This window comes from Triticum aestivum, chromosome 2A, assembly GCF_018294505.1.
Source record: "Triticum aestivum cultivar Chinese Spring chromosome 2A, IWGSC CS RefSeq v2.1, whole genome shotgun sequence".
Taxonomy (NCBI): Eukaryota; Viridiplantae; Streptophyta; class Magnoliopsida; order Poales; family Poaceae; genus Triticum; species Triticum aestivum.
The window spans coordinates 662,971,614-662,990,400 of NC_057797.1; the positions used below are offsets into that span (position 1 = coordinate 662,971,614).

Genomic DNA, 18,787 nt, shown 5'->3' on the forward strand with positions numbered 1-18,787 from the left:
ATCCTGGGTGGATGGCAACATAGTCCAAGGAGGGCAGGCGCATTGGTGGGGGGTGCGAACGTCCTACGATGCATGTGTGGTGGTTGTAAAGGTGCATTGACGACGCTGAACGAGGAGGGTGCGAATGCAAAGTAACAGGGGTATAAAGGAGAAGTGGAAGAAAAGTGGATGAGAAGTGAGACTTGAGTGGGTCAGGGGTGTCCGAGTCCTATGTGCCGGTGGTCCGGACTCTAGCAACGTCACTCCCCCCTCCCGGTTTGCGGAAAAATGGACGTCCGGACCGCTCCACGAATCGATAGAGTATCATTGTTGTTAAAATAAGTTCGGACAACTCGGTCTGAATGGATGCGGGCGATTTGAGGAACAGGAGATGCTCTAACGAACCTACAGTTTGGTCATAACTCATAACCCACGAGCACTAAACCAGTCCGGTACAATTCCGGCAGCTCGCCAACAGCAGGAGGTGAGTCCACCACTCCACCCGCCGGTGGTCTACATAGAGAGCTCACGCACCGGCACCCACCGCCACGAGCGGCCCACCGCCCCACAAGACGTACAGAACTAGAGCACCCATCGTACCATTTACATGGACCAAGTCCATGCTATTTTCCCCAAAAGAAAGTCCACGGCACCTCGCCCCCCTTCACAGAACGGCAACGCTACCGACCGAGGCTGCCCCCAAATCCCCAATTTCCTGGGCACCCAACACGTCACTGTAGTGAGCTCAATCGCCTCGAGCAACAAGAGATCTCACCAGCTAATCCGATCCTGCGTCCGATTCGGGCCCTCGCCCGCCATGGGGTTCGACAAGGAGGCGAGCTCCTCCTCCTCCGGGCTCGACGCGGCGGCGCTGCTGCCGAAGCACGGCGGCGCGGGCGTCGGCGCGCGCCTGTCGTCGCAGCCCAAGACCTTCGCCAACGTCTTCATCGCGGTGGTCGGGTCGGGCGTGCTGGGCCTCCCCTACACCTTCTCCCGCACGGGCTGGGCGGCGGGCTCCATCCTGCTCCTCGCCGTGGCCGGGCTCACCTTCCACTGCATGATGCTGCTCGTCGCCTGCCGCCGCCGCCTCGCCGACGAGCACCCCAAGATCGCCTCCTTCGGCGACCTGGGCGCGGCCGTGTACGGCGCCGCGGGCCGCCACACCGTTGACGCCATGCTCGTGCTCAGCCAGGCAAGCTTCTGCGTCGGCTACCTCATCTTCATCGCCAACACCTTGGCGCACCTCCACCCAATCGGGGACCCGTCGGCGTCCTCCCCTCTCCTCACGGCCAAGGCGCTCTTCATCTGGGTCATGCTTCCGTTCCAGCTCGGGCTCAACTCCATCAAGACGCTCACGCTCCTCGCGCCGCTCAGCATCTTCGCCGACGTCGTGGATCTCGGCGCCATGGGCGTCGTGCTTGGCCAGGACGTGTCCACGTGGCTGTCCGAAAAGCCCCCCGTGTTCGCCTTCGGGGGGCCCGCCGAGCTCCTGTACGGCCTCGGCGTCGCCGTCTACGCGTTCGAGGGCATCGGCATGGTCCTGCCGCTGGAGGCGGAGGCCGCGGACAAGCGCAAGTTCGGCGGCACGCTCGGGCTGTCCATGGTGTTCATCGCCGTCATGTACGGGCTGTTCGGCGCCATGGGCTACCTCGCCTTCGGCGCGTCCACGCGGGACATCATCACCACCAACCTCGGCGCCGGGTGGCTCTCGGTGGCCGTGCAGCTCGGCCTCTGCATCAACCTCTTCTTCACCATGCCGGTGATGATGAACCCGGTCTACGAGGTCGCTGAGCGCCTGCTCTACGGGAAGCGGTACGCCTGGTGGCTGCGCTGGATCCTGGTCGTGTTCGTGGGGCTCATGGCGATGCTCGTGCCCAACTTCGCCGACTTCCTCTCGCTCGTCGGGAGCAGCGTCTGCGTCCTGCTCGGATTCGTGCTGCCGGCCGCATTCCACATGAAGGTGCTGGGCGCCGATATCGGGTGGCCTGCGCTCGTCGCTGATGTGGCTGTCGTCGTCGTCGGCCTGGCGCTCTCGGCGTCCGGGACATGGACGTCGCTCGCGCAGATGTTTGGTGCTCCCAACGCGTAAGCATCCTGCATCAACAAGGACACGGATCCTTCCGGAATGCTCAGTGTACATTGTACTGTAATTAGCATTGAGACCCGTCCAGTTCAGCTACAATGTTGAGTTGGGCATGGTAGTATCTGGTCCCTTGCATTGCTTGTAAAGAAGAGGCAAATGTCATAGGCCCTCATGGTATCCCACGGCCAAATCTGTATTGTAGATGTGGCAAGGATCAGGCGACCACAACGAACCTGTGTATTGTACCAGAGTATTTATGTTACTACGCAAGATATTCAATTTGTCTAAAATTGTTAGGTTATGTTTGAGCAAATTTGCCTAGTTCTGAAAGGATGTAGATTGTGTAGGTTTTGTTTTTCTTGCAGATAGAAGATCTTGTTTCGTTTATCTCTATGTCGCAGTGATCTGTGGAGTTCTGGTGTTTGATGCATGATGCTTGAAGTAAAATTACACCGGGGACTGCAGAGCTGCCCACCCTTCAGAGTTTCCTTTCTGAAAGTGGCGATCAGTTTTTGCTTGAACGGACACTGATTGATTTTTTCCCCCCTCTGTTCAAGTTCTCTGTTTATTTTTCAGCTATATTTCATCCTGTTATTTTTCACCAAATAGGAAAACCGGCTAAATTGGGCACTGACCACATTTATGCAGGCATATGTGTTTTTTTGTATTAACCACATGTAAATTCATTAGACAGATGGATTACAAAGAGTACATATGGGGTCATCACAAGAAACAAACATAAATGGCTAGCACTATTGCATGAAGGACTCCAGAAGAAGTAAGACTAGAATTTCACTACAACAGAATCCTGTGCCATGCTGAAATGTGCCCCGTTGAAATGTCATCCACCATCGTCCTCTGCTGCCGCCGAGGCAACACTGAAGAAAGAGGGATCTGCCGTCACAGATCTGGAGGGGTACTTTTGCATAGAAGGATGCTTTTCGAGTCAATGAATCGGACAACCGCAAGCGACTAGACTGAGCCTTTGTGGCACGTCGGCTGGGGTTCTTCCCCGTGTCCGCTTGATCTCAGACCGTCAACTTCATCCGACGCGGTCGAAGAAGAGGAACGTCGCTGCCTACCACCATCCATGCATCCTGCTGCAAGACACCAAACACAACCGCAATAGTTGGCACCAACGTCACCCGAAGAGTGTCATGCGTCGACCACCGGAAACAAATATCACCGGATCCGAAGACCAAGCCTCTTGGTCTTGACGCCGATCATTAGAGGGCCACCAAGATGGGGGAAGAGTAGAAGCAGATTATGTCGACAAGGCGCCATCCCCACCATTGATGTAGTATCTCTGGAAGTAAACTACACCTATCATATCGCCATACTAGAGAGAAATTGATGGGGTCCCCGCCCGCTCCCATCGCCAGAGCGGCAGACGGAGAAGACGAGGACCCAACAGCGTCGCCGACATTCACGGAACGCAAGAAATCGCCTCTAATTGCTTCTGTGAAGTATTTTGTGAGAGCGAACAAAGCGTGTCATGGTTTTGTCATGATAGATGGCCTAGTGAAAGTGTTGGGGATCGTAGCAGAAATTCAAAATTTTCTACGCATCACCAAGATCAATCTATGGAGTAATCTAGCAACGAGGGAAGGAGAGTGCATCTACATACCCTTGTAGATCGCTAAGCGGAAGCGTTCAAGTGAACGGGGTTGATGGAGTCGTACTCATCGTGATCCAAATCACCGATGATCCTAGTGCCGAACGGACGGCACCTCCGCGTTCAACACACGTACAGCCCGGTGACGTCTCCTACGCCTTGATCCAGCAAGGGGAGAAGGAGAGGTTGGGGAAGACTCCATCCAGCAGCAGCACGGCGGCGTGGTGGTGGTGGAGGAGCGCGGGACTCCAGCAGGGCTTCGCCAAGCACTACGAGAGACGAGGAGGGAGAAGGGTAGGGCTGTGCCAACAGGGAGATGGAATCGCGTGTTGGGATGCCCCTTTGCCTCCACTATATATAGGGGGAGAGGGAGGGCTGCGCCCCCACCTAGGGTTCCCACCCCAAGGGGTGCGGCAGCCCTAGATCCCATCTAGGGTGGCGGGCACAAGGGGGAGAGTGGGAGGCGCACCTAGGGTGGGCCTTAGGGCCCATCTGCCCTAGGGTTTGCCCTCTTCCCCTCTTGGAGGCGCCTTGGGCCTTGGCGGGAGGCGCCCCAGCCCACCTAGGGGCTGGTCCCTTCCCACTGGGGCTGGTGGCCCCACCTGGTGGACCCCCGGACCCCTCCGGTGGTCCCGGTACACTACCGATGATGCCCGGAACACTTCCGGTGGCCAAAACCATACTTCCTATATATTAATCTTTACCTCCGGACCATTCCGGAACTCCTCATGACGTCCGGGATCTCATCCGAGACTCCGAACAACATTCGGTAACCGCGTACATACTTTCCCTATAACCCTAGCGTCATCGGACCTTAAGTGTGTAGACCCTACGGGTTCGTGAGTCATGCAGACATGGCCGAGACAACTCTCCGGTCAATAACCAACAGCGGGATCTGGATACCCATGTTGGCTCCCACATGCTCCACGATGATCTCATCGGATGAACCACGATGTCAAGGACTTAATCAATCCCGTATACAATTCCCTTTGTCTAGCGGTACGATACTTGCCCGAGATTCGATCGTCGGTATCCCGATACCTTGTTCAATCTTGTTACTGGCAAGTCTCTTTACTCGTTCCGTAACACATCATCCCGTGATCAACTCCTTGGTCACATTGTGCACATTATGATGATGTCCTACCGAGTGGGCCCAGAGATACCTCTCCGTTTACACGGTGTGACAAATCCCAGTCTCGATTCGTGCCAACCGAACAGACACTTTCGGAGATACCTGTAGTGTACCTTTATAGACACCCAGTTACGTTGTGATGTTTGGCACACCCAAAGCACTCCTACGGTATCCGGGAGTTGCACAATCTCATGGTCTAAGGAAATGATACTTGACATTAGAAAAGCTTTAGCATACGAACTACACGATCTTGTGCTAGGCTTAGGATTGGGTCTTGTCCATCACATCATTCTCCTAATGATGTGATCCCGTTATCAACGACATCCAATGTCCATGGTCAGGAAACCGTAACCATCAATTGATCAACGAGCTAGTCAACTAGAGGCTTACTAGGGACATGTTGTTGTCTATGTATCCACACATGTATCTGAGTTTCCTATCAATACAATTCTAGCATGGATAATAAACGATTATCATGAACAATGAAATATAATATAATAATAACCAATTTATTATTGCCTCTAGGGCATATTTCCAACAGAAAGGACTTAGGTGTGAACCATCACAACGTGGGTTAGCTCGAAGGGGTTGAACAGGACAAAGGACACAAAGGATTTACCCAGGTTCGGCCCCTCACAACGAGGTAAAAGCATACGTCATGCTTCTAGTTGTATTGCTTGAGTTTTGATTACAAGGGAGCGAATACGCTTGACCTAGCTATCGATCAATTGTTTCTTGCCTTTGTTGGGGAACACAGTAATTTCAAAAAAATTCCTACGCACACGCAAGACCTATCATGGTGATGTATAGCAACGAGAGGGGAAGAGTGTTGTCCACGTACCCTCGTAGACCGTAAGCGGAAGCGTTATGACAACGCGGTTGATGTAGTCGTACGTCTTCACGATCTGACTGATCCTAGTACCGAAAGTACGGCACCTCCGCGATTTGCACACGTTCGGCTTGGTGACATCCCTCGTACTCTTGACCAGTTGAGGCCGAGGGAGAGTTCCGTCAGCACGACGGCGTGGTGACGGTGATGATGAAGTTACCGGCGCAGGGCTTTGCCTAAGCACTATGACGATATGACCGAGGTGTGTAACTGTGGAGGGGGGCACCGCACACGGCTAAGAGATTGTCTATTGTGCCTTTGGAGTGTCCCCTGCCCAGGTATATAAAGGAGGGAGGAGGAGGCCAGCCCTAGAGGGGGCGTGCCAAGTGTGGGGAGTCCTACTAGGACTCCCAAGTCCTAGTAGGATTCCCCTTTTCCTTTCTGGAGTAGGAGAGAAGAAAGAGGGGAAGAGAGAGGGAGTAGGAAAGGGAAGGGGGGGGGGCGCTGAAAGGATCGATATAGTTGACTAGAAGGGGGGGGTGAATAGGCAACTAACAATTTTTGACTTTTCTTTACCAAATTAAAGTTTGCATCAAAGTAGGTTGTCTAGATATGCAACTAGGCGACCAGCCTATATGATGCAACAACAACAAGCACACAAGGTATATAACACAAATAAGCTTGCACAAGTAACGGGAAGAAATAACCAAGAGTGGAGCTGATGAAGACAAGGATGTGTTACCGAAGTTCCTTCCTTTTGAGAGGAAGTACGTCTCCGTTGGAGCGGTGTGGAGGCACAATGCTCCTCAAGAAGCCACTAGGGCCACCGTATTCTCCTCACGCCCTCACACAATGCGAGATGTCGTGATTCCACTATTGGTGCCCTTGGAGGTGGCAACCGGACCTTCACAAACAAGGTTGGGGCTCTCTCCACAACTTAATTGGAGGCTCCCAACTAAACCGTGGAGCTTCACCACAATGGAATGTGGCTCCGAGGTGACCTCAACCGTCTAGGGTGCTCAAACACCCAAGAGTAAAAAATCCACACAAGAAAGTATGGGGGAAGCAAAAATCCTTTGGTGGAAGTGTAGATCTAGGTCTCCTCCTTCAATCCCTAGCAAATTAACAAGTTTGAGTGGCTAAAGAGAGAGATCGGGCAAGAGAGCTTGAGTAGCATTAATGGTGGAGTGAGAGAGGTCCAAGGTAGTTGTGGTAGGTGGAAGAAGCACCCTTATATAGCAACCCTAAAAATCCAACCGTTACTGTGTTTTCAGTACTGCAGCGGTACAATCGCTCCTTGTCCCGGTACAACCGGGACTCACACTTTACGTGCAGAACCCTACCAGGCGGTACAACCGGGCGACCAGGTGGTAGTACCGGTTGAGGAAAACAACCGGACCAACCGCCCATCCACCGCTCAACCACCGCATAGGAACAGAAGGGAGTCACCCCTGAGTGCGGTAGTCGAGCGGTACAGGGCCGGTGAGCGGTAGAACCGCTCCGGACACCGGTGGTACCGGTACAACCGGACCAACCGGGCCACCACCGCTCGAGTACCACATCAAAACAGAAGCCTGACCGGTACTTGGGCGGTGCCTGGCCGGAACAACCACCCTAGTCTTTGCTGAGCATGTTGGCGGTACCACCGCCCGGAAGTAGCGATACAACCGCTCGATCAAAACTGGTCAGCGCCAAGACCCAGTGGCACAACCGCTCCAGGGAGCGGTACAACCGCTGGGAACCCACAGTAAGCAGTAGGAAAGAAAGGGGAAGAGCTCTGTCTCACAGTTTAGGAAGGCAAGAGAGGGGTGAGGTAAGTGTACATGAAATGATGCCCCCAACACTTTCCAATGTGGATTCCCTCTTGATAGTACGGGTTCCCTACGACCAAAAGAGATAAAAACATGTAGAAAACACCGTCTTCGATCTTTTTCTTTCAGAGAGAATAGCTAACCGAAGAAGGCCTAAAAACCGAAACCTGAAACACTTAGCACACGATTAGACCAACAAAGGGTTGTCATCATCATCCAAAACACAAAGTAGGGAAATATCCTCACAATCTCCCCCTTTTGGTGGATGATGACAACACCACGATTTGCAAGTGGAAAGTCTAGAAAATGTAGACGGGACTCCCCTTAGATGTGTGCCCCAAATTGAGAAGGCTATTTGAGAGCACACATTAGGGATGAGACTCCCCCTAGATTTTATAGACTCTCCACTCCTACTAAACATGGTGAGCAATAAGACCATAATATGAAGGTAAAGATAATAATGGAATACACAACAATGTCATTGATAATAAAGAAAGGTAGCTAGATAAGCACATGTCTTACACCATGCAAGAAGAGATAAGCAACAAGGTTCACAAGCGAAAGTTCAACACAACGAACGAAAGGAAAACACACCCAAGCAAGGCAAATAAAAACCCATGCAAATCCCGAGACCTATAGAACTCTCTCCCCCTTTAGCATGAAGACACCAAAAAGGAAAAAAGAGCGAAGCTAGCGTCCCAAAGCTCAATCGTCCTCCTCTAAATCCTCGCTAGCATCTGGATCCGCATCATCATCAGACTCGTCATCATCGTCGTGATCGGATTCCTCCAAGATATCAATAGTTGCAGCAAAGGAGGTGGAAGGCTGGTAAGGGACCTCATCACCAGACCACGTGCTGTGAGCAGAGATCCAACGCTCCTCCGGTGTGATGCTCTTCTCAGAACCACTCTGGACATGCATGTTGAGGTGCTTCATCATCGCAATCTGACGACGCCGAGCAAGCTTCTCATTGACATGGGCCTCATACAACTTCATCTGAATATCCATCTGGAGGCAGAAAGTCTTCTTCACCTTGGCTGTGAGTTTGGCCACCCACAAGGGCTTGGCCCCTGGCTCCATCTCAAAGTCCTCATCGTCCGAGGTGGCATAAACATCCTCGGGAGCATTAGCAGGGAAGTGAGGCTTGGTGTGTTTCTTCTTCTTGAGGAGCTTGACTTCATGAATGGTGAGATTATCAGGAGAAGTGAGAGTCTCTCCAGGACGGCGAACCTCCCATACTGAGTTCAGAAAGCACATGACAAACGGAGCATAAATGGGAACTTTCCTGCAGATGATCATGTTGTACATCTCGTGCCACAGCCAGTTGGACACATCAAACGTTTCCCCAGAGCCCACCTTGGTCTTCATTGCAACCATCAAGTCAACAAGATAGCCATGGATTTCATCTTGATTTCCCACCTTGGGCAGAAGCACATTGTGAAACACACGATGCATGATGTCATAGACCTTCACCAAATCCTTAGATTCACCAAGAATACCACGGCCCCGAATGTACAGAGGTGCAAGCTTCTCCTTAGGCATGGACTCAGGATGGTCATGAGGGCGAATGCCACCCCTTCCTGCCAGACCGGTATCGTCATACCCAATAGCATTGCAAAAGGCCCTCCAGGGCACTTGGAAGAGCTCATCACGGCACATGAATGTGCACTACAAAAAAAAGACACATCCGTGACATTTTGGGTCGAACGAATTTTTTTGTCATACATATGACACTTCTATGACGACAATTGTGACAAAACCCGGTATCATCATAGATGTGGTGGGCTCCTACTTCTATGACAAAAAATCATGACAGAAAATGGGCTTTTCGTCCTGAGTGGGCTGGAGACGCAGCTGGATGACATTCTTTGGGCCGTCCATGATGGAAAAAAACGTGGTAGAAGTGAGGGGGAGGAAAATTTTGGGGAGTTCCCGGTTACGGTGGGAGGTCGGGGGCCAAGCGATGCGTGTTTCTCTCGTACACATACGCGTGTGTGTGCGAGGCATTGGCTCTAACTGAACCCGAGCGAGGCGTTGGGCTCTAACTGAACCCGAGCGACTGCACTGCAGGCTACGCGTTACTGAACCCGAGCGATTGATCGATGGCTTTTAACTGAACCTGATCGAGCGATTCCTTCGCTACTGCTACTAACTAAAGTCAATCGATGCTGCCTCTGGATGAACGGTGAGCGTTGCGGGGGGTTTTGGACGAACAGTTCCCGGTGGGGGTGGATGAACAGGACCCCGTGGTGTTGCCTCTGGATGAACAGGACCCCGATCGATCGAGCCGGTTAGGGCTGGATGAACAGGACCCCGTGGAGGGCTGGATGAACAGGACCACCCCGTGGAGGGCAGGATGAATAGTAGCCCGTGGAGGGGTGGTTGAACAGGAGCCCGTGGAGAGGGCTGGTTGAACAGTAGCCAGTGGAGTAGCGTGCGGTGGAGGCTGGATGAACAGGAGCCCGTGGATGAACAGTCGCAGGTGGAGGGTGGAGGAGGTCGACGGTGGATGAACAGTAGCTCGTGGAGGCTGGAGGGGGTCGACGGTGAAGATGAACAGTATCCCGTGGAGTCCCGTTTTGCGGTACGCCACACCCCTCCTGTTGGGGATATTACTACTGAAGGTAAACCGGCCTTATGTAGCTGGGTTGACTCCTTGAAGATTAGAAGCCCATGAAGACGTAAAGATGCTAGCGCTTTACGGAGGGCCCAAAGGCGAGTTACAGTATGTCAATGTAAACCGGCCTAGTCATGTAACTTGTATAGTAAGATAGAAAGAGAGAGGCCGAACCGGATACGTTTATAAACCGGCTTCGGGACTCTGTAGCCCGGCGGGCGTCAACCTATGTATATAAAGGGACGACTCGGCCGCGGTTTAGGGACGGACAACAACAACTCGAAATCCAGACAAAGCGGATTCGCTCCCTGGCCTTCGAAACCCTAGCAATACCAATCACAACTAGACGTAGGCTTTTACCTTCATCGAAGGGGCCGAACTAGTATAAACTCCCGTGTCCCCTTGTCCGGTTTAACCCCTTTAAGCTAACCCGTTGCGATGGCTTCACAACTAAGTCCTTTCACGAGGACATCTGCCGTGACAAACCCACGACGGTTGGCGCCCACCGTGGGGCTATCGCACGATGGTTTCGAGTTCTTGAAGGGCAGCTTTGATGGACTTAAGGGATATGTTGTGGGCCGGATGACAAAGAGTCGCCGCGGCAAGCTCTACATCGACAACGCAGGATGGGGTCCCGAGGCCGATTCAATCGAATACGGGTATCGGGTCCCCTTTGGTGGGATTCATGTCTTCATCGGCAAGATCGGCGAACCAGCCCCTGAGCCGGACATCCGCATCGACATCATGGAAACAGCTCGGCGTGCAAGTCCTTCGCCGGTTCATCCCGAGGCAAGGCATGTTTTTGTAGGTGTCGTCCATGGATCAGGGCACGAGGACGGACCGATGTTCGAAGGAGAAACCGTAGTCTGCTCTGATGACGAGTCTTCTGGAGAAACCGAATCGCTTTACCAATTGCAGGACGGCCGGATTGAGGGAGGATCCGAGGGCAACAGTATTCCGGATTCCCCTGGTCTGCCAAACCGGGCCGCCATCTTCATGGTCGGCACACAATCGGCGCCTCATTCATCTACCGCTACAGCAATGCTCTCTGATTCAACAACAGCCACACCAGCAGGGGCAGGAAGCTCGGCGCCACCTCCGGCCCAAGTCTTATCTGATTTGTTCGACGCTCTGGCAACATTGATGACCCCGGAGGTAGATGCAGCAGCCAGGGATCAGCATGATGCGGAGATCGCAAAGGTGAAAGATCAGATAGCCCAGGCCAAGGTGGACCTGGCAGCAGAGAACGCCAGGATGGCTATGGAGCGGGCCGAGTTGGAAGCACAGGCTTACCGGATTAGACTGGATCAGAATGCTTCAGGGGAAGTCATGAGAAGAAGGTACCAATCACGTCTCCCGTCGGTTTATGAGCCGCAGAATCTTTTCAACACGCCAGGCGCAGGAGCTGGTAACCAACCCACACTAAACCAGGCGGGGGCGCCGGGAGCAGGAGCGCCGGTTCAGGCGCGCACGACGGACCTGCCTCGTCGGAACAACATTGTACCATCGACGCCGCCCGGGCATTATTCCAACCCGTTGGACAACATTGTGGCCGCTGCATCACGCCTGGCGGCCCTCCCAACCGACGGCGAGTCACCAGTGGCAGTGGAAGCACGTCGGGCCAGGGATCTCCTTCAGACAGCGCTAAATCAACAGCAAGCATATTCACACAGCCGTGAGAGGATTCACTCCACTCCCCGCCCAAGTCGGAGTTATAGCAGACACGTGGAAGACGAACCGGCCGTGTCCAGTAGTGCACGCCGCCGAAATTCGCCACGAGGGAACAACCCGGCTGGGGGAGGTGCTAATGCACAAGATGTTGTGGATCATGGCCGCGCACGTCGAGAGGCCGAGTTGACAGCTCGACACGAGGCACGACAGCATACTCCGGTTCACCCCACTGCCTCCGTGGAGCCAGGGGCGATGTTCAGTTCCTTAGGGGTACCGTGTTTATCTCCTGCTTTGCGTAATGTGCGACTACCCAAGGATTTCAAGGGACCTCGTAAGGTACCAATTATACCGCCGATTTGCAGCCAGAGGCGTGGGTGGAGAGCTATGAGATGGCAATGGAGATGTTAGATGTGGACGAGGCGGTGTGTGCTAAATATTTCACCATGATGTTGGAAGGAACAGCTCGCACTTGGTTGAAGAGCTTGCCGACCAACTCTATTGGATCATGGGCCGAATTGAAGCACCGGTTTATCCAGAACTTCAAGGATACGTGTAAGCAGCCGATGTCAATTGTAGATCTGGCCGCTTGTGTCCAAGAGGAAGGGGAGTCCACGACCCATTGGGTCAAACGGGTCTCGGCGATTTTGCATTCGTCAGATCGTATCAACGCAGACACCGCAGTGTTAACGTTAGAGGGTAATTGCGGTTTCAAACCATTGAAACAGAAGTTGGGAAGGCTCAAACGTCACTGCAACGACATGTCAACACTCATGGCTGCTTTGGTTAAATACGCCGATTCAGATAATACCAAGGATCCGGATTCAGAGGAGGACAAACCGGGGAAGGGTAAGAAGACCGGTAATGCCAAAGGCCAACAACACAATCCGGCAGGCCATGGAAACACTGGTAAGCGCAAGGCCGACAGTGGTTTGGACTTTGTCGCAAATACCAACGCACAGGAGAATGGCCAGCACCGTAAAGGCAAGCAGCCCCAGAGGGGTGGAGGTCCAGGCAACAATTTGGAGCGTTTGTTAAATCAGCCCTGTCCAAAGCATGGATCAAAGGAGAAACCGGCATCACATCTCTGGAAAGATTGTTATATCATGCGGGATTTCAAGAATTCCAATATGTTCCAATATGACAACGGCCCGCCCGGCGGTTCAGGAGGAGGTTTCCACGGGCCGGGTTACGGAGGCGGTGGTTCCGGTTCAGGGTTTCCAGGCAATCAAACCGGACACGTCAATCAAGGACACCAAGGCAACCAGGGAGGTTACAACCATCAGGGGAGTCAGCAGCAGCAGCAGCAGTCGGGTTATCAGAGCAATCCCAAACAGCTGAACAGCGGGCAATATCATGTCTTCACTACTAGTTTGTGCAAACGTGATCAGAAGCTTCACAAAAGGGTAGTCAACTCTGTTGAGCCGGCAGTACCTCAGTATTTACGCTGGTCGGAGCAACCTATTTTGTGGAGCAGAGAGGATCACCCGCCCCGGGTTGATAATCCAGGTCATTTGGCCTTGGTGGTAGCCCCTCAAGTTGGGGGATACAAGTTCACTAAAGTGCTCATGGATGGGGGAAGTAGTATCAATATTTTGTATTATGATACATTCCGCCGTATGGGGTTGACAGATAAGGATCTTAAACCGTCGAATACGGTATTTCATGGTGTGGTGCCTGGTAAGTCTGCATATCCTGTTGGTAAGATAGCTTTGGAGGTAGCTTTTGGAGATGACTACGATTCAAGGTCAGAAACAGTGACATTTGAGGTGGTGAAGATCAAAAGTCCGTACCACGCTCTGTTTGGGCGGCCGGTTTATGCTAAGTTTATGGCAAGGCCATGTTATGTTTACCTGCAGCTTAAAATGCCAGGTCATAAGGGGACTATCACAGTACATGGAAGTAGAAAGATTGCTTTGGAGTGTGAAGAAGGCGATGCGGCTTATGCTGAGTCGGTTTGTGCCACGGAGGAGTTAACATTCTATAAGGAGCAAGTTGATCCGGCAGACATGACCTCCTTAAAAAAGCCAACCACGGAACATGATCCAGCATTGAAGTTCAAATCAGCTACAGACACTAAGATGGTTGACTTTGTCCCTGGCGATTCATCCAAACAGTTCAGCATCAGCGCTAACCTGGATCCCAAATAGGAAAGCGCGCTCATCGAGTTCATCCGTGAGAATCGGGACATCTTTGCATGGAAACCTTCTGACATGCCAGGTGTACCGAGAGAACTCGCTGAGCACACACTCAACATTGATCCGAAATTCAAACCGGTCCGACAGTTCCTCCGCCGCTTCAACGAGGAAAGGCGCAAGGCTATAGGTGAAGAGGTCGCCCGTTTGTTGGCTGCTGGGTTTATTGTTGAAGTTTTTCATCCAGAGTGGTTAGCCAATCCGGTGCTGGTTCTTAAGAAAAACGGCACTTGGCGCATGTGTGTGGACTACACAGATTTAAACAAGGCTTGCCCTGCAGACCCCTTTGCTCTCCCTCGCATTGATCAGATAATTGATGCTACGGCGGGTTGTGACCGTTTGTGTTTTTTGGATGCTTACTCTGGTTATCATCAGATCAAAATGGCAGTTAAGGACCAGGAGAAGACAGCCTTTATAACTCCCTTTGGAGCCTTCTGCTATGTTTCCATGCCCTTTGGACTCAAGAGTGCCCAGGCAACTTACCAGCGATGTGTTCAGAATTGCCTTCATAAGCAAATTGGGCGCAATGTCCATGCGTATGTAGATGATATTGTGGTCAAATCCAGAAAGGAGGAGACTTTGATAGATGATCTACGGGAAACTTTTGACAATCTCCGGGTCTACAAGATGATGCTCAATCCGGAGAAGTGTGTTTTCGGTGTCCCGGCAGGCAAGCTCTTAGGCTTTCTGGTTTCAAACAGAGGCATTGAGGCTAATCCGGAAAAGATTGCAGCGATTACGTCCTTGGCTAAACCGGCGTGTATTAATGATGTGCAACGGCTGGCCGGCCGGATTACAGCCTTGAGCCGGTTTATCAGCCGCCTTGGAGAGAAGGCCATCCCCTTATATCAGATGCTCAAGAAAACAGATAACTTTGTCTGGAGTGAAGCAGCTGATAAGGCGTTTGAAGATCTGAAGAAACAGCTCGTGGAACCGCCCGTGCTGGCAGCACCGATCGATAAAGAGCCCTTATTATTATATGTGGCTGCTAATGCCCGGGCTGTCAGCGTAGCCATTGTGGTAGAGCGCAAGGAGCCTGGCAAAGAGTATCCGGTTCAATGGCCGGTTTATTATATCAGTGAGGTGCTCATTGAGTCAAAGCAGAGGTATCCGCATTGGCAGAAACTGGTGTATGGGGTGTTTATGGCAAGCCGGAAGCTCAAACACTATTTTCAGGGCCATCCTATCACAGTGGTCAGTTCAGCTCCTCTGGGTGACATCATTCAAAACAGAGAGGCAACTGGCCGGATTGCCAAGTGGGCCATTGAGCTTGGACCCCACGGGCTCAAATATATACCCCGCACGGTGATCAAGTCCCAGGCACTCGTAGATTTCATCAACGATTGGACGGAGTTACAGGCACCTGAGGAGAAACCAGATAATACATATTGGACTATTCATTTTGATGGGTCCAGACAGCTACAGGTTCGGGGGCTGGAGTCGTATTAACTTCCCCACGAGGTGATAAGTTTTGTTATGTCCTCCGTTTGATGTTCCCTTGTACTAACAATGCAGCTGAATATGAGGCTTTACTCCACGGTCTTCGGATGGCTAAAGAGATGAATTTGAGCCGGGTTAAGTGCTTCGGCGATTCAGATCTAGTGGCTCAGCAAGTGTCTGGCACTTGGGATTCTAAAGACCCACTCATGGCTGCATATCGGCGAGAGGTGGACACAGTGGCTGGTCACTTTAAAGGTTATCAGGTGGACCATATAGACCGGCGGAAGAATGAAGCGGCGGACGCTTTAAGTCGTCTTGGTTCCCAACGTAAACCGGTTCCGCCCAATGTCTTTCTTGATGTGTTGCACAATCCGTCAGTCAAAATACCAACCGAAGAAGATTTGGCTGTTCCTGATCCGGAGGCTCAATTGGTGGCAGCTCTGCATGCCATACCGGATTGGACGATCCCATATCTGGATTACATGAACCGGGGCGAGTTACCAGCTGAGGAAACGTTGGCTCGACAGATAATCCGGCGTTCCAAGTCCATGACCATACTCAACGGGGAGTTACATCGTTACAGTGTTTCAGGAGCGATTCAACGATGCGTTTCTCCTCAAGAAGGTTGTGAGATTTTGCGAGAAATTCATGAAGGGGATTGCGGTCACCACGCCGGTTCAAAGTCGTTGGTTGCTAAAGCTTTTCGCCACGGTTTTTACTGGTTGACGGCGCATGCTGATGCGGAGGATTTAGTCAAAAGATGTGATGGATGTCAAAAGTTTGCCCGCCGTGCGCACGTTCCGGCTCAAGAGTTGCGGATGATTCCAATTACGTGGCCGTTTGCCACTTGGGGGCTGGATATGGTTGGACCCTTCAAGCGCTCCAAGGACAAGAAGACCCATCTGTTAGTAGCAGTTGATAAATTCACTAAATGGGTAGAGGCAGAGCCAGTCAGCAAGTGTGATGCAGCCACGGCGGTTCAATTCATCAAAAAGGTGATATTCCGGTTTGGCTTTCCACATAGCATTATAACAGATAATGGCACTAACTTGTCAAAAGGAGAGATGGAAGAATTCTGTCAACGTGAGCACATCCGGCTTGATCTAGCATCAGTGGCTCACCCCCAATCTAATGGTCAAGCGGAAAGGGCAAATCAAGAAATTCTGCGGGGTATCAAACCAAGGCTTATGGTTCCCTTAAAGCGGACGCCGGGTTGTTGGGTCGAGGAGCTACCTTCTGTGTTATGGAGCATCAACACCACACCCAATAGGTCTACGGGTTACACGCCTTTCTTCATGGTTTATGGAGCAGAGGCGGTTCTTCCTAGTGACATCCGTCACGATTCGCCCCGTGTGGCAGCTTATGTTGAAGCTGATAATGAGAAGGCACGTCAGGATTCTCTGGACCTGTTGGATGAAGAGCGGGATCTTGCAGCAGCGCGTTCGGCGATTTATCAACAAGATCTTCGACGTTATCACAGCCGCCGGGTTAAAACTAGAACCTTTCAAGAAGGTGATTTGGTGCTCCGGCTCATCCAGGATCAGACTGATATGCATAAGTTATCCCCCCCTTGGGAAGGACCCTTTGTGGTCAGCAAAAATCTGCACAACGGATCCTACTACCTCATTGATGTTCGAGAGCATGAAGACTCACGTCAATCGGAGGAGGAGACAAAGCGGCCATGGAACATAGCTCTCCTTCGGCCTTACTATACTTGAAGCCATAGGCTTTTTCACCTGTACATATTTATGACAGTGTATATACCATATAATAAACCGGAGCCTCCGTTATAAGCGGGGTATCTGTTCTTTCTTATATCATATGTGTGCTTTTACAAGTTAACGGTCAAAGCGGAGTCTTTGTTAAACCGGATTTAGCAACTGCATAAAGATAAAGAAAATCACTAGGGGGCTTGGTCATGTTTGAACCACAGCTACACCTCTTGATAGGCATTTCAGCCACACAAGGAAAAATTTGTGGAGCCAAAGAGAGTATTGTACACCGTACAAACTCAAACATAGGCACACGCTGAGCATCGCTCACAAAGTTACTTGGGGGCTCTTTTTTGCAAAGCAACAAAGAGTTTGAAAGGACCCTCGTAATTGGCTATCAAGCCACGGCTTGGAAGCCTGGTGTATTCACCTAAAACCCCGGGTTAACCTGCCTTCATCAAGTAAGCCACTCCTATCCAGGTAATCCTGGCATGACCCATCGAACGTTTGACAAGTCAATCTTTTACAGACCCTGAACTTGTCATAGTTAAAACGGTGATTGGTTAATTGGAGGCCCATCTTAAAAGGCTTTGTTAAATGGTTTAACTCAGAGGCCTGGCAGCCCATGAAAAGCCTCGATTTGGAGCCTGGCAGCTCGTAAAAAGCCTCGCATATTTTCCTATTTGAATTTTGTTTGTTGACAATCATAAGTATTTTTTGATAAACCGGCATCCTTGATCCGGCTTGCTTTCCAACCACCAGTTGTTGGCTCATGATCAATTATAAACCGGTGGTCACTGACCCGGTCTGGTTTGACTAAATCACCAGTGTTATGAAGAAAATCCGGTAGGTATACCGGTCCGGTTTAATAGATAGACCAGCATTATGAAGATGAGATTATCAAACGTATCGGGTTGGTGTTAAACACCTTTGATGTATACACGTTTGCTCACTCAATGAGGTATGTTCTATACATTATTTTTTTTGTACAAACACTTGATTATTCAGTTCAAGTACTATATACATCTTGGATATTATGACATGTTTAGCGGTAAACCGCTAGACACTTTTAAGTTTTTTGTACCCAGGAAGGCAAGTCATCATAGACTATGCATAAAATATATCCTGAAGGGCGGCACAGATTGTCACAAAGGGTTATGAAACATGCTCGATGGCATGGCAGATAAACAAAGTTTCAGCTATCCTATTACATTAAGCTTTAAAGCGGCTCAACAGTGACATTGTTTTTCATATTAGCCATATAAACCGGTGACCGGATCAGGACTCTTCATCACGACGGTTTGATGGTTGCGGATCAGTTGGTGTACGCACTTCTTCATCCCTCCCCAGCCGCTGGAAATCAGCCGTTGACCAATCGATTCCGGTTAAAGCTTGGAATACTGCTTCCTCATGGATAAGATCAGAAGGGTTAATATTAGGGGCATAAGTGTGCTTACGAATCGGAGGCACAAGTTCTTCGACTTCATGGATCTCGGCCGGCTGTCTTTTCCCTTCTGCATCATAAAACGGTTGAAAATGGGACAAATCGGTGTCCTCAGCTAATTTGCTGGCCGCTGGCCGCATCTGTTTGGTCAACCGCCGAAGATCATCATTGTCAAAGTTTGAACCGTCTTCTTTAACGCCTGGATACCCTTTAATGATATCCTCCGCTTCAAGATCTGGAATCCAGGCCTTGGCTCGAATAA

General features: G+C 51.2%; 1 protein-coding gene across 1 annotated transcript; it reads left to right on the forward strand.

The window, feature by feature from the left end:
- The first annotated feature begins 617 nt into the window (after positions 1-617).
- On the forward strand, positions 618-2,352 carry LOC123190052 (amino acid transporter AVT3B). The gene has a single exon (XM_044602613.1). The coding sequence runs from the start codon at positions 797-799 to the stop codon at positions 2,066-2,068; it is 1,272 nt and encodes a 423-aa protein (XP_044458548.1). The 5' UTR covers positions 618-796; the 3' UTR covers positions 2,069-2,352.
- Positions 2,353-18,787: the final 16,435 nt, after the last annotated feature.